The 14831-nt window shown below is 53.2% G+C and overlaps 1 protein-coding gene across 6 annotated transcripts in view; it reads left to right on the forward strand.

The window, feature by feature from the left end:
• The window catches only part of Atp10a (ATPase phospholipid transporting 10A (putative)), a 124796-nt gene that overhangs the window by 56853 nt on the left and 53112 nt on the right, over positions 1-14831 (forward strand). For all 6 annotated transcript variants that reach the window (XR_010047895.1, XR_010047894.1, XM_063249834.1 and 3 more), the window contains exon 3: positions 5993-6197. Coding sequence is in view for 4 of the 6 variants with exons in the window: in XM_063249834.1 (XP_063105904.1) it covers positions 5993-6197 (205 nt within the window). In the remaining 2 variants the exon portion in view is untranslated. The remainder of the gene's footprint in view (positions 1-5992; positions 6198-14831) is intronic.

A 14831-nucleotide genomic window follows, 5' to 3' on the forward strand; every position in this document is an offset into this window, starting at 1 on the left:
GTCCCTGCACATCCCTGCATGTCACGGGCCAGGAGTCACAGATGACTGTGAGTTTGTCCAGCCCTGTGTCTCCCGGACCAGTGTCACTGTCCGTGTGTGGAGAGGTGTGTGAGGCTCCGGGAGCACCCCCTGAGGTGGACGGAGACCACGTGCCCCTCAGCCTCACCCACAGTGAGTGCAGCCAGGGAAGCCATGAGTTTTTCCCCCTCGCTGGGATTAAAGGGGTTGTTAGGATGGGGGTGGGGTGTGCATCCACGGGAGTTTATCCCTTGGACCTCCAGCTGAGGCTGCCAGGAAGGGTCCACGGGTCATCCCCAAAGGCCTCGTGACAGGGTCCACTCTGAGGAACAGCTCTTCCCCCAGAGACCCAGCTGTTGTGGCAGGAGCTGGGAGTGGAGTATGCATGGTGGCTCCCTGGGCACATACCAGGGACATTTGGGAAGGTGGCCTCTTCCCCCTGGGGGCGTGGCGTTGAGTTCCAGTTCACAGCTGCGCAATAGAATGAGGTGGCCATGCGCACACATTCTGTGACTGCCTGTCCAGCTGCACGTGCTGGCCGTGCAAGCGCGAGGCAGAAAGCTCCGTGCCTGGGCCTCTCCTGTGGCCTCGTGGGCATCAGTGAGTGGGCACCCAGGAGCTCTCGCTCACCCCACACCTGTCGTGGCTCAAACGCTGCTGTGGTGTCCCCTGACCCACTCTAGCTGCACGAGCCTTGCAGCCCCCTCCCCGGAGACTGCGGTCAGCCTCGTGCCGGCCGCCTTTCTTCTCTTGCTTCCTCCTGGGAACCTCGGCGACACCCTGGGCATCTCATAGTGCGGCAGCTACCATCCAACTGTCCCCAAGGCTCAGCACTGACAGCAGTGGCACCAGTCTCACATGATCTTGTCACATTCCAGAGGAGTGACCTGCCCTTACATCTTCCTGTCTAGTCCAGAAGCTCTCACAGTGATGCAACCAAACTCATGAATTTACAGATCAGGCTGAAGGTCACAGACAATAAAGTCATTACTGTGACTGTGTGTTTGTGTGTGTGTGTGTGTGTGTGTGTGTGTGTGTGTGTGTGCATGTGTGCATGTGTGCATATAACACTGGGGATTCAATTCACTGCCTGCCCACTCAGCTGCATTTAATTCTGAAACAGTCTTTCTCAGTTGCTCACATGGGCTCCAGCTTTCAAACCTCCTGCCTCAGCCTCCCAGAGTGCCTGGGCTGCAATCCTGTGCCACCACACCTGGCTTGTTGTCACTCTCCTTGCATATCAGGGGGCAGTGGGTCACCAGGGATTAACCAGCTGTGAGTAATGTTGGAGTCTGTCATTGTTTTTTAAAAAAATAAAATAAAATAAAATCCTTTCTTTACTCTTAAGAAAAACTAACCAAATAAGGTTACTTGGTACAAATCTACTTGAAAACAGTACCTTAAAGATGAAAGCACAGTTCCCTCAGTTCCTGTGTAAGCTCTTTCTTTTTCTTTCAGTTTTCCTGGTTTTGAGAAGAATTATAAATGCATCTAGGAGACCCGTGGGCTCTGCAGACTCTCTGGAGTCCTGAGGCTTAGTGGGGGCCACTGCTTCAGGAAACGGAAGGTTAACAATGTGTTTCTAGCCAGCATTCTTTTGCACCAATGAAGACTGAGAGTGCACAGCATCGCCTGGCTCCACAGAGTGGTCACTGGGCGAGGGGGCGCTGAGGGCAGGCCCAGGCTGAGCGGGGCTGGCATTTTTGCTGTTTCCAAGGCTGATTATTTTCCAGCTAGGTCTTACTTTTGGGGAAAGAGGGTAGTAGCAATCTTCTGCCGCCCACTTGCCTGTCAGCTGCCTCCGCTTATGAAATCAGTTAATAACCTTGGAAACATGGCTCCTTCTTTTTTTTTTTTTTTTTTTTCTTTTTCCTTTTTTATCAGTACCAGGGATCGAACTCAACAAATGCCTGCTTGCAAGGCAGGCGCTTAAATCCCCAGCCCCCACATGGCTCCTTCTTTACAAGTACATCATTGAGCCCAGTTTAAAGCAGTGACCAAAGATGATCCTGATTTGTTTTCTTTCTATTTATTTCTATTTATTGTCTATTTCTATTTCTTTCTATTTATTGTCTTGAAGTCAAACTTGTCACAGGTCATCCTGCCTCCACCTCCTCCCAATTCCTTCATCCCAGCATGTGTGGTGTGAGAGAGAGAGATTCGGATGGGAACTGCAGGGCACCAGGCACCTAAGGGTGGTGTTACTGGACGCCATCTCTGAAGCCTGGGATGCGGAAGAGTGGCCCTTAGATCATCTCCTTGACACCTTCGATTACTTCTGAGTCAGCCTCAGGTGAGGCCACCTGACCTCTGTGTTCCTCCCGTGGGGAAGGTGGTGGCCGCAGGAGACCAGCATACCTTTTACACTCCTGTCTAAACTGTGGGTCATTGTTGTGCTGAGGTCCTAGGGGGTCCTGAGCAGGGAAGGGGGTCAGCTGCTGGCCATTCCTGTGAAGAATTCATGCACCTATTAGGGGCAATCAGGAAACAGCCTTGTCCACCCCAGGACATTGTTCCTGCCCCACCTATTTGTGAGGAATTCACACCCTGTGATGTGCAAATTTGAAGCCTTCCTGCTCTGCACATGCCCCGCTTTGCTCTGGGCAGGGATATTGGGAACCCCCACGTGCTGTGCTCTGCTGCTCTGTGTGTAAGGCAGAGTTCTAGCGGGGAGGACCCGAGCTTCTGCCTTGGAGTAGGAGACAGTAGGTTTTGTTCTCCAAGGCTTTACAACACATCACCATGTGGGTAGCAGCTAAACACCTCATAAATGTGCGTTCTCAGTGTCCTTGTCTCAGTGCAGACTCTCTGGGGCCCCCGCTTCGGGCTCCCACAGCAGAGGTCAAGGTGCCACTCATGGCAGCCACCCTGTGGGAGGCTCAGTGGGGTGAGTTGCGGGGTGAGGGCCAGTGGCTCTCGTCCTGCACAGGTCTGGTTCCTGGCCTCCTCCACCACACGATGCTCTGTGCTGCTGCCTGCAGCCTCTGTGGAGCTTCCCGACCCTGCCCTGCCCTTGGACCTCCCGGCCTCCAGAACTCGAGGCTGAACAGACCTCTTCACTTACAGGCTGCTCAGTCTCTGGCCTTGCGCACGTGGAAGCAGGAGGAAGACCACGGTAGAGATTCCGTACCCTCGGACCCTGGTCATGTGCCCTCCTCCACGTCCCTGTCCCTAACTGCAGGCCCAGATTAGCAGGGCCCTGGATGGTCTCCCTGTGGAACAGCTGGTAGTCACCGATTGCTCAGGATGGGGTGTGACTGCCCCTCAGTCATAGCTCCTGCCTCTTTCCAGGGAGCTTTGCACAGGTCTGTCACCCTGAGCAGGGGCTGGGACTCCCCAAAATCCTGCTGTCCAATGAGCAGATCTGTCCTTGGAGGAATGCCATGTGGGCAAACTACAGAGCGTCACTTTCTAAAGTTGCTGTAGGCTCATCTGGGATGTGGAGGGCTATGGCTTTTTAAATTCCTATCAGTTTATTTATGTTAGTTTTAGTTTTTACATTGTTGGGGTTCAAACCCAAGAGCTGTCACATGGGAGGCAAACTCTGCCTCTGAGCTATGTCCCCAGCCCAGCCTTCCCACTGCAGAATGTGGAAGCCCTCTGCTGCAGGACAACACTGGCTCCCGGAGCTGTGTAGCATTCGCCCAGGGAGGGTTAGAGCCGGGGTGTTGGCTGGAGTGGGGAGGCCCTGGTCCTCGGCACCCCTGAGCCCTGGTGGTGGAGAAGCATGGTCATGCATCTGCGCACCTGAGCACCAGGCCAGGCCGGGAGAAAGAGGAGGTGGTCCCGAGGCAGTCATGCTGGGCCAGCCTCAAGGGCATTAGTAAGAGGTTACCAAATTGTGCCAAGCAGGTTTCTGTCCTCTGTGTAGTGCTTTCCCCCATCCTGGATGTGCATATGTGTGTGTGGAACGACACAAGCGTGTGGATAATCGGGTGGTGTGTGTCCCTGTGCCACCTGCCCCTGCCCACCTGTCCTTGGTGCCCACAGCCTGTGGGTTGTTGCTTCCAGCACAGTCAGGAGAAGCAGAGTCACTAGGGATGGTCAATTCCTGCTCTGCACCGCAGACCTGTCCTGAGCAGTATGTCCTGGGCCACAAGGGGACCTGTCCTGGTGGAGACATTAGTGGCCTCGTGCCCACACAGTCCTAGGTGGGCGCATCAGTCACTCCAGCAGCACGGTGAAGCAGCCGGACCTGAGACGCATGAGCCTGCTGCTGCTGGACCCAGCGGCCTGCTTTACACTGCAGAGTCTGCCCTGGGTGGGCAGGAGCACACTCCACCAGAACAGTGGGAGTGCATAAGCCCGGCGTGGTGATGCAGCCCGTAAGCCCACGAGGCAGAGGATTGCAAGTTCAACGTGCAACTTAGTGACTTAGAGAAACTCTGTCTCAAAGTAAAAATCCTGGGGACGCAGCTCAGAGCAGCAACCCTGGTTCAATTCCATTACTGGAAAATATAGATTTATACTTCCATCTGTAGTAAAAATAGGGGCTTGTGACATAGCTGAGTAGTAGATCACTTGCCTGGCATGCACAGGCTCTGGGTTCAGTCCTTCTTCCTTCACCTTTGCTGAGGTGGGGTCTTGGGTACATTCCAGGCTGGCCATGAAGCATGCTTATGATCCCTGCTGCTCAGGAGGCTGAGGCAAGAGAGCCACAGTTCTAGGCCAGCCAGGTGACCTAGTGGGGACCTGTCTTGGGATAAAAAGGGCTGGGGATAAAGCTTGGTAGGAGTGAACCCCTGAATTTGAGCCTCACTACCAAAAATCAGACAAGCCACCCCAAACCTTTCTCCAAATGCTTAGCCCTTTGGAGGCTACAGGAGGCTCTCATGGGACTCAAATGCCTCCCCCTAAGTTATTGTTCCAGCAGGGCAGGCAAGCTGAGGCTTTAGGATCACAAAGCAGATGTAAGCTGGAGTTTGGAGGAGGTTTATACACGGGATGAAGTTAGCATAAACTGAGCGGAGGCAGCGAACAGTGTCTCCTGCTCCCGTCGTCATAGTCCGGGGTGAGTCCCGGTGCCCTTGTAGGGGGTCTCCTTGGAGCAGAGCCTGCCCTGTCCACTGCAGGATGAGCACTGCCTCTTTCCAAGGTGTAGCAGTGACTCAGCTTTATTCAGCGTTCTGAAAGGTCGGCCCCTCCAGATCGCTTGTGCTTTCCACAGGAGCCCAGGAGGTGGGTGTGCTAAGGGAGAAAACATTAAAAGCGAATGCTTGCCGTGATCTAAAGTCAAGGTCTGACCTTTAGAAAAAGACTTTGAACACACTGAAATGCTTTCATCTGCCCGTCACCAAGGCTACCTGTCTCTGTTCTCGGAAGCCGTCAGATTGGTGGCGGGCAAGCAGGAAGGTCAGGCGACAGAATGCCATTTGGTGCTTTATCCAGAGCCAGCCAGCCCCGTGTGACCGTGTGGGGCACTGGCCACTGTGGCGGAGCCCCGTGGAGCTGCTTTGCTTGTAGCAGTGGGGTTGGAGGCTGCAGGCCTCACGGTGCTGCCTGGTGGCGGTGTCTTCCAAAGAGTATATGTAAAAGACAGTGGCAGGGGACGCTTCTCACTTCCGTGTCTGGGTGTCCAGTGGCTCAGAGTCTGCACATTTGCCAGGACTTCCCTCAGCCCACGCTGAACAGTGCACAGAAAGGGGAGTCTTGTCTGCAGCTGGAGCTCAGGCGGACATGGCCAGGCTTTGTCCACACCAGGACCTAAGCCGGCAGCCTGAACTCTCTAGGAACTGGACAAGGAGGATGGGAAGGCAGCACCAGTGAGAAGGCTGTGATTTGCAATCAGCATGGCTGCCCAGAATGGCGTGAGATTTGTTCCTATGACATTGTGTTGGGGTAATTTCCCACTCCTCACTTACATGAAGAGGAGCAGAACCGAAATCAGGCACTCACAGGAGAGGGGAACTGGGGCCACCATGCTGTGCCAAATAAGCACGACTCAGGGACTTAAGCAGTGCGTTCTCTCTTACAGGGAAGAAAAGAAGTACGTGCACCGATTCTGGAAGGAAATCCACGTGGGCGACTTCGTGCGCCTACACTGTAACGAGATCATCCCCGCGGACGTCCTGCTGCTCTCCTCCAGCGACCCTGACGGGCTGTGCCACATCGAGACCGCCAACCTGGACGGGGAGACCAACCTGAAGCGGCGCCAGGTGGTGCGGGGCTTCTCGGAGCTCGTAAGTGGCCCCGTGTCCAAGGCGTCACAGTCCTCTGGGCCACACAGCGTCTCCCACGTCCATCCGTTCCACCTAGATCTGTTTCCTAGGGTCCAGGCTGAGGCTACAGAGGAGCCTGTCTCATCGGAACCCAGGCTAGGGGTATGGGTGGGCTCCCCTCTGCTGACTCAGAATACTGTTTAGAGACTCTGTTCATGAGAGCTGGCATTTACCAAGTGACTGTGAGTTCACCAAACATTAGCATAGCAGAAATCACAGCCTGTTCTCAGCACGTAGCAAGGGAACATTTTCTCCTCTGAGGACTTTCGGGGTCTCAGCAGTTGTTCTGTGGCTGCCTTCTGCCTCCAGTATGAGCAGAGGGGTGAGGTGAGGTGCACAGAGGAGAGTAGTCCTGACCACCACCCTCACAGGCAGGCTTCGTGGCCGGGAATGCAGGGTCCTAGGGCTCCCAGCCCTCTGTCTGTACCACAGTGAGAAAAGCGGCCCACTGACCTCCAGTCTGTGCAGTCCTGAGTCCAGACGAAATTAAATCACAGGCATATGCACACATCAGGGCGTGTCTTCTCAGTCGAATGTGTGTGGAGGGGCTTAGTGATGATGTGGATCCAGCCACACCACCTGTGCCTCCCCCAGCCTCCACTGCTGGTCACGCGCTGTCTGTCTATTGGTGGATGCTGAAGGATGCTTCAGGTAGTGGTTTAAGGAACTTTGTTCCGGTACCTACAAGGAAACCATCCTCTGGGATTTCCTTCCTCTACCACGGAGGCCCCATTCGTGAGCTCCTCGAGAAGAGCTCTCCCCGGGTCCAGGGTGCAGGCTGGGCTTGGCCTGGATAGGTTCACTTCACTCTGTACTTTATGGCTCCCAAGGTCCTCGTTGACATTTTAGGTTCAGTGATTTATGGGGCAGCGTAATTTGAGGTCAGCATTTCTATCACCCTGAAATATCTGTGCAGTGCATCCTCAGTCACTGTCACAGGCAAAGGTGCCCCTCATGCTTCAAAAGACCGGATGGGGCTCTGCACCCTGGAGGCTGCCACCTGGAGGCTGCTCCAGTTTCTGAGCAACCTTCAGCCCGGCCCAAGCAGCACTTCCTGACAAGCCTTTGGCTTATTAGCATACCCCAGCTTATTTCCACCACAGTTTCCTTATTCATCTTGTTAACTTTCTTTTCTACTAAGTATATTTTGGGGGAGCTGCTGCAAATCTTTTGGGAGTAAAGAAAAGCAGACATAAAAATTTAAAATTAGCCAGGCATGGTGCCACAGTCTCATAATTCCAGCTACTCAGTAGGCTGAGGCAGGAAGATTAAAAGTTTGAGCCCAGCCTGAGCGACAAACATAGTGAGCTCCCCTTTTCAAAGTATTTGTTTAAATGCAGCACCCCCAGCTCTGATCAGGGAGCTCCCTGGCAAATGTTTATTAGAGACCTGTCCAGGCTGTTTCCACCTCCTGTGTGACGGGACTCCACCAGCTTGCCACCCAACATCCCCACCTGCATTTTAAGTGAATTCTGGGAAGAAGTTGTCCACCTTCCAGGCTGCCCCACCAGGCCTGCCTCAGTCTCCTGGAGCTGGAGCCCCGTCTGTTCCCTCCAGGTGACACATCCGTGGATGCCTTGCAAGGGAGCAGGTTCCCCCTCCCCACCATGATCACATAGGAAGTGAGGAGGCAGCAGCCGCACAGCTACGGTGGCCTCTTCCGAGAGGAGCTGCCCATGTGGAGAGGACGATTTCATCCTGACCCAGTGCAGACTGCAGACAGGGAGGGAACGAGGGTGAACCCCCGGAGGCAGAGAGAGGGCTTCTAGGTGTGCGGTGGTGGCACGGAAAAGCCACACACTCTCCTTGGTCAGCCGCGTGAATGACTTCCTGTTTCATGTCCCCTAAGCTTCCCCTTCTGAACCCAGGGTACCTCAGATCCCTACTTCCCAAGCAGTGACAGCTGCACCTGGTGTCTCGGTGGTGCTCCTGGAACACTTCGTTTGCAAGGCTACATTTGAACCTCAAAGATGGCTGCGGGCCAGGGCGTCTCCTACCGGGCTCCCAAGGGCCCCTGAGCCCCAGAGCCAGTACAGACTTGAGCTGTAACTCTGCCAAATTGGTCAAGTTAAGAGCTAAAATTATTCTAATTTTAAAACATTCCTTAATAGCACCAAAATCCTTTAGTGCACATATGTACATCTTAGCTCACTCTCTCTCTCTCTCTCTATATATATATATAGATAGATATAGATATAGGTAAATATGTATGTATATTTCTGTCTTTCTTTTTGTTTTTGCTTTCTATTTTTTCCCCTTTTCTTTTTCCCTAAACGTCCTAAGGCATTTTTTCCAATACTGAATTCTCCTGTATATATTATTATTGTGAACTTTATGAACCACCTCATGGAAAAATAGAAGCAGCATATCTCTGGCTTTTAAAAGCCTAGCACTTAAAAACCAGGCTTTTCCCTGCAACATGATAATGCCGAGAACACTTCGGTACTCTCTGCTTAAGTGAGTCTTCATTAAAATAGGGTTTACTAGTCCTAACTAGGCAATAACGGTGATCTGTGTCAGATACAAGGAACAGACATTGATTTGTGTCAGACACAAAGTAGTAATTTACCAGTTTGAGAAATGGCGAATGGACCCTTGGAAGTGGCCAGACCTTAGGGAAACTTGGATTACAAAGGATTTGTGTCTCTTTAGGAATAGTAGCTCAGGCTGGCATCCGTGCAGGAGCCAGGTGTGTCCATCAGGGGCTTCTTCTGAGACCGAAATCGTACTTGACTCCACCAGCAAAAGTTTGCTAGAAAGACTCCCTCTTTTTTCCCCTTGTGGTGCTGGGACTTGAACCCTCAGCCACCTCCATGGTACCAAGTGCACCAGGTCACCAGCTGCTGAGATCAGGAAGTGTTAAAGTGGCTCAGCTTGGTGGCTCAGATCTGTAATCCTCACACTTATGAGGCCAGACGGGGCTGCACAGTGCGATCTCGTCTTTAAAAATAAGCGAATAAAAGTTCTTAATGGAGCACTGGAAAGTAAAGAAGATGCCAAAGAACACAGGCATAGCTGATATAAGAGCAGCAGCCACTGCCCTGGTCTGGGTGAGGGGTGCCTTCTCCACCGAGGGGCCCAGCGTGGCTTCTCAGTGTCCAGGACTCTACAGGAGTGCGCACTGGTGGAACTTGCCTTACACAGGGCAGCACACGGACATCGGCAGAGCGTGGGCTGGGCTCCAGAAAGGCTGCCTTCCGTGACTCCCGTGAGTGGCTCAGGTGCATGTCGGGTGCTGAGTGAACTAAGACCAGGGCTGGTGGCAGGGCCTCAGCTGCATCTCTAGATGGCCTCCCGGGTGAGCCCCAGCTCCCAAGTGTGCGGGGATGGGAGAGGAGGCCCAGAGAGTCCAGGCCATGCCACAGCCTGGCAGGTCTGGGCTTCTGCTTGTCCTGAGCTCGGAGGCCAAGTCCTGGAGAAACGTGGGAGGCCAGGCAGGAGAAAATAAGTGCACACGGGCTCTGGACAGAAGACGCCCAGCCCTTTCCTCCCGGTCTCTCTCAAGCACCCCTTCCTGACAAGGCCCAGTGTAGCTTCTCGGAAATCCCACGTCTTGCACACGTATAGGGGAAGAGTCTTAGGAACAGGGCTGTCTGTGCACTTTTGGCTCCATTATTTAAGGCCTTGAGATTGATACTTCCTTGCCAGTCGATGCTGAGTTTTGAGCAGTGAGAAGAGTTCTGGTGGCTCCCATTGAGGCTGGGGTCGGGAAGACAGCAGGGCTCTGGAAAGAGGAGCTTGGAGCCCCCTCTGAAGGCCGGAGTGGAGGAGGCATGGGCACAGGGCTCCAGGCACTGACACAGGGGAGAATACTGCAGTGGGGATGGGTGACAGGGGTAAGGGCTGTGGGAGAGGCAGGGGAATGACGGGCGATCCCAGCAAGGCCCCAGTACTGGAGGACAAGGGCTCAGCCACCAGGAGATGGCTCTGGCACAAGTGGGTTCATATAAGACCTAAAAGCTTCTGTACAGGGGAAGACTTGATCAGCACAGTGAGCGGACAACCTCAGGGGAGAACTGGACAATAGAAATGGACAGACACTTCACAGATAAAGAAATACAAATGGTCACTAACTCTGGTCATTAGAGAAATGCAGATTTAAAGAATGCTGATTCCATCTTTCTCCAGAAAATTGATAATCATTAAGAAATCAAACAATACCAAATGCTGACGTTGTTGTAATGAAAAACGAACCCTCTTTATTGTTGGTGGGAATGTAGACTAGAACAATTACGGAAATCAGTGTGTAGAGTTTTGAGAACTGAATTGGAAATCCCATAAGACCCCATGATGTCACCCCTGCTAGGTGTCTCCCCCAAAGAGCTGAAGGCATCTTACTACAGTGATCCATGGTGCCAACGTTTAAACAGCACAGTTAGTAATAGCTGGATCCTGAAAGCAGCCAATGTACTCATCAGCAGATGACTGGATAAAGAAAACGTGGTTTCTATACACAGTGGAAGATTACTCGGCAGTAAAGAATGACAGAATTGAGTCACTTGTAGGAAGATGGATGCACTTGGAAAACATAATGTTGAGTAACATAAACAGACACGCACGCTTCAGTACCATGTGGTGTCTCTCATTTGAGTTAGTCAAAGCACAAAAATGAAATGATAAAGGATGCACAGAAGGGGATAGGGCATGGATCTCTCGCCCTAGGGAAGTGGTCCAGAGAACAAGGGCAAGGTAAAGAGGTGGGAAAGGGAAACAGGAATAAAGATGCACCCTGGACAAAAGCCTCACGATGCCAGTTGGTGTAGACATTACATCCCTAGCATGAGCTGAGACGAAAGATGTCAACAAGAATGGAAAAGGGGCAGGGAACTGGAGGAGCAGGGGGCACGGAGGGGAAGGAAGGGGTTTAAAAAAGACAGAGACGCCTTGCGGTGTGTACATGCAAGCATTCTCCGAGACAAGTGTGCACTGCACGAGCTGCAGACGTGTGTAAAGAGTTCCATGAGACACTGGTTGTCCTCCTGGGCCAGATGAGAGACAGGAAAGGCCACGTCAGGTGACTCTCAAGGCTGCTCCCAGCATCCCCATCTCCAGTCACAGTGGCGCCTGTTGCCAGCGAATTTTGTCGCCTCCTGAGCAAGTCACGGAGGGTCCTGCCGCACCCGCATCTGCTGTCCACATGTGTGCATCCGCGCGGCCTGCAGCCTGGCTGGAGCCGCATCCTTGTTCCAGGAACCGTGTTTATCGAGGCCTTGTGAGACTCTGTCCCCAGGCCAAGCAACACCTGTGGTGCTGGGTGGACAGGACACAGAAGCAGAAGGAGGCTGTGCAGCACCCGTGGGTGCAGGAATGGAAGCAGAGGCCAGGAAGGGCCGGGAGGGCTTCCTACAGAGAGGCCAGAGCCCAAGGCCGCACTGCCGTGGCGGGGAGGCCAGCCGGGAGGTGGCATCTGCACTGCGCTGGTCACGTGCTGGGAGGAAGTGCTCTGGGTGTGGGGGTGGATGGCTGAGCCGGGTTCTGTCCACAATCCGAGCTACAGCTCTGCCTAGAGCAATCATCACTGGGCTTCTCGGGAGAGCTGTATGGTCACTCTCCCCAGGCGTGAGTGCACCTGTGTGAATGGGTGTGCACAGGTGTATGTATACGCGTGTGTAGACGTGTGCTGGTGTCTCTGTGGGTATGGAAACGTTCCTCAGCAGCAAAGGCTTCAGAAGCACTAAGGAGAGAGGATTTGCCTGGAGCCAGACCCACACAGATTCCAGACGGCTCTGCCTCCTCCCTCCAGCTGTGTGCACGCTGCCTGTGAACTCCTAACCCTATGCAGGCCTCCTCGATGCCGGGGAGTCAGGCCTCCCCAAGGCTTGAGAGAACTCGGGGAGTTTAGGAAAAATAACTCCCATGCTCGCAAAATTGTCCCTGCCGTAGGAAAGCTAGAGGTGAAAACCGCAGCTTGGAGGTGGTTCTCCCGCCAGAGCTTGTGTCATGAGCTTTCCAGGTTGTTGGTCTTTAATTAAATGTCGCTATGTGCTTTGATAGGGGCCGAACAGGGACAGCGGGCTTCGGGGGCTAATTAGCTCGGCCGGCATCAAGCCTTCCCAAAAAGATTTATGGCTCTCTGTTATATATCGAAGTATAGTCAGCAGGCCCATAAATTAAAATCAGGTACATTTTCATTCTTTATTTTAACCATTTTTTAAAAGATACTAAATAACTACAGGAAAGAGAGAAATTACTTTGAGAAAGCAGTATGTGTGTGTTGTGTGTGTGTGTATTTGGAAGCAGCCGTTTTTTTTTTTTTTTTAATAAAAAAAAGACAACCAAAACAACAGGTTTTTATTCTATTTAAAGTGGCATGAAATACAAAATGCTGTTTTTCTTTTTAACTATGTTCTCATTATAGAAGGGGGAAATTTAATTAAATTACATCTTTCCTAAATGCAGTTCAGTTGCATTAGCAACTGCCAAGTGTTTTGAGGCTTTGCGCGCGCGCGTGTATGTGTGTGCGCACAGCAGGAATTTCTGTACCGGTAGGAAGACTGGCTGTGTGGCCTATCCTGTAGAACATTTGAGCTTCTACCTTTGGGTGAGTGTGGGTGTTTATATCTGTGTGTGTGCACAGATGTATGTGCATATGTGCAAGCGAATACGTGTATAGGTGTGCAAGTGAATGTATTCTACAAAAGAAAGCAAGCTAAGGTCTATCACTTTGTGTTGTCTTTCGATTGAGGAGCGGATCAGTCATCTCTGTGGGCTCAGGCCCAGTGCTCTAGCAGGGAGTTGATCGACCAGGGCATGTTCCTGCGGAGTCTTCAGTCTGGTCCCTGGCGTCTGCTGTGTGACACCCACCTGAGGCCGGGGTGACCCGGAAGACCCGAGTGGGCTTGTCCTCTGATGAGGGGCGGCCTGGTGTTATTTCTGTCCTACTTGTGTTGTGGCAGCAGAAAGGAACGTCTCTCTCTGTGTCCGGAGGGCACAGCCTGGCACCGGTCCCACACGCTGGTCTCTGCAGCCATCTGAACTCTTGCAGTGTCCTCCTTTGCCGCTGCGTTTGTGACTGCTTCCGTGTTCACCAGACAGGCGCAGGAAGACAAACGCCTCTCGGAGTGTGTGGGGTCCCAGCAGGAGGAAGAGTTTGGGCTCTGGTTTTGGTCTGAGTGCCGAGGAGAGGAATGGGGGTCACAGGATTCGTGAGTGTGTTGGTGCCTTTGTGGTGGTGGTGACGGGGACAAGACCTCCTACGGCAGGAGCTCGACTTCAGAACCTCCTTGGAGCGGCCCAAGCTGCTCCTGATGGTCAGTGGGTTTAATACTGAGGCAGATCCAGGGCATTTTCTCTTACTTATATTCGTGAATAAGCTGTGGGCTGAAAGGTGACTGACTGGGCCCCATAGAGAGTTTTCACCACAGTGAGATCAGGCTGGAAGCAAACTTCGTGACTTTGTCGGTTTTCAGTACAGTCATTTCCAGCAGCGTAGCCTAAGTATCGGGACGTCTTCTTCCCTCCTCCCTCCTCCCTCCTCCCTCCTCCCACTTCCCTATCAGCTATAAAAGGACAAGAAATGTGGTCCTAATCCATTGATAAGGTCTTGCTCTGTAGTCCAGGCTGGTCTTGAACTTTCTGTGTAGCCCAGGTTGACCTCAAACCCTTGGTGATCCTCCTGCCTCAGCCTTGCAAACGTCAGGATCAGAAACATATACCAGCACAGCCCTCAAAAGTTGGCTCTTCTTCACCTAGAATGTCTGATGTTTGGCCCTGACGCTTGTGTTTGGCTAAACAGGAGCCCCTTTGTGCGCTGAAGAAAGCCAACTTCAAAGCTTTTAGATCTACGTTGGTTTTGGACAAAACTTCAAACAGCTGCTTTGCTTATCCGGCTTCTGCCAGGTGCTCTGGAGCCTCCAGTGCCGGCCAGGAAGCTCTTTGCAGATGGACTCTGAGGTTGATAACCGCGAGTCTGTCCAGGGAGAGCGTCATGGGCATGGAAACTCTTCTTGGGGTTTGGTGCATGAAAGTGGACCTTGGAAGGGCGTCCACACAGGGTGGGCGTGAAGCTGGGCTCGGGCCGTTTGTTGCAGGTGGCCCTCAGGGACAGGCTGCAGATGCGGCCTGCATGTAGCTCAGGGGTACCCCTGTGCCTCAGGAGCCTGCGGGCTGCTGTCCCTGCAAGGCAGGGTGGGCAGCTCTCACCCCAGGACTCAGGCTGAAGGGAGCCTCTCCTCTGGCTGGAAGCAGAGGGGAGGAAGAGGAAGGGGTTGGGCTGTCCCCTCCTAGGGTGCACTTGGAGACCTGCCAGGGCCCACCTCTTAAAGTGGCACCGTCTTCCTGTAGTGCCAGGCCGACCCCACGCCTTTACCATGCTGATCTGCCTGGGGGATGCTGCGAGCCTCTGCTGAGGGCGGTGTCCCTAAGCCCCCCAAGCCCCCGCTGTGTGCCAGGCTCTCGTCAGAGCCTGCTTGTTCTCCCCGAAGCTCTGAGGTGGGCGTTTCTGTTCTTCCAGCTTAGCAGATGAGCCACAGAGGCACAAAGAGCCGTTCCCTGGGCCACCTTGGGTCAGAGTGAACGGGGCACTGGGTTCGAGGCAGACAGCTGGGACCCCACACCTGGTGGTGAGGCCCACACAGGCTGCCCTTGTGAGCCCTG

This window comes from Cavia porcellus, unplaced genomic scaffold, assembly GCF_034190915.1.
Source record: "Cavia porcellus strain 051 isolate PalLab524CR breed Dunkin Hartley unplaced genomic scaffold, mCavPor4.1 scaffold_6, whole genome shotgun sequence".
Classification (NCBI taxonomy): Eukaryota; Metazoa; Chordata; class Mammalia; order Rodentia; family Caviidae; genus Cavia; species Cavia porcellus.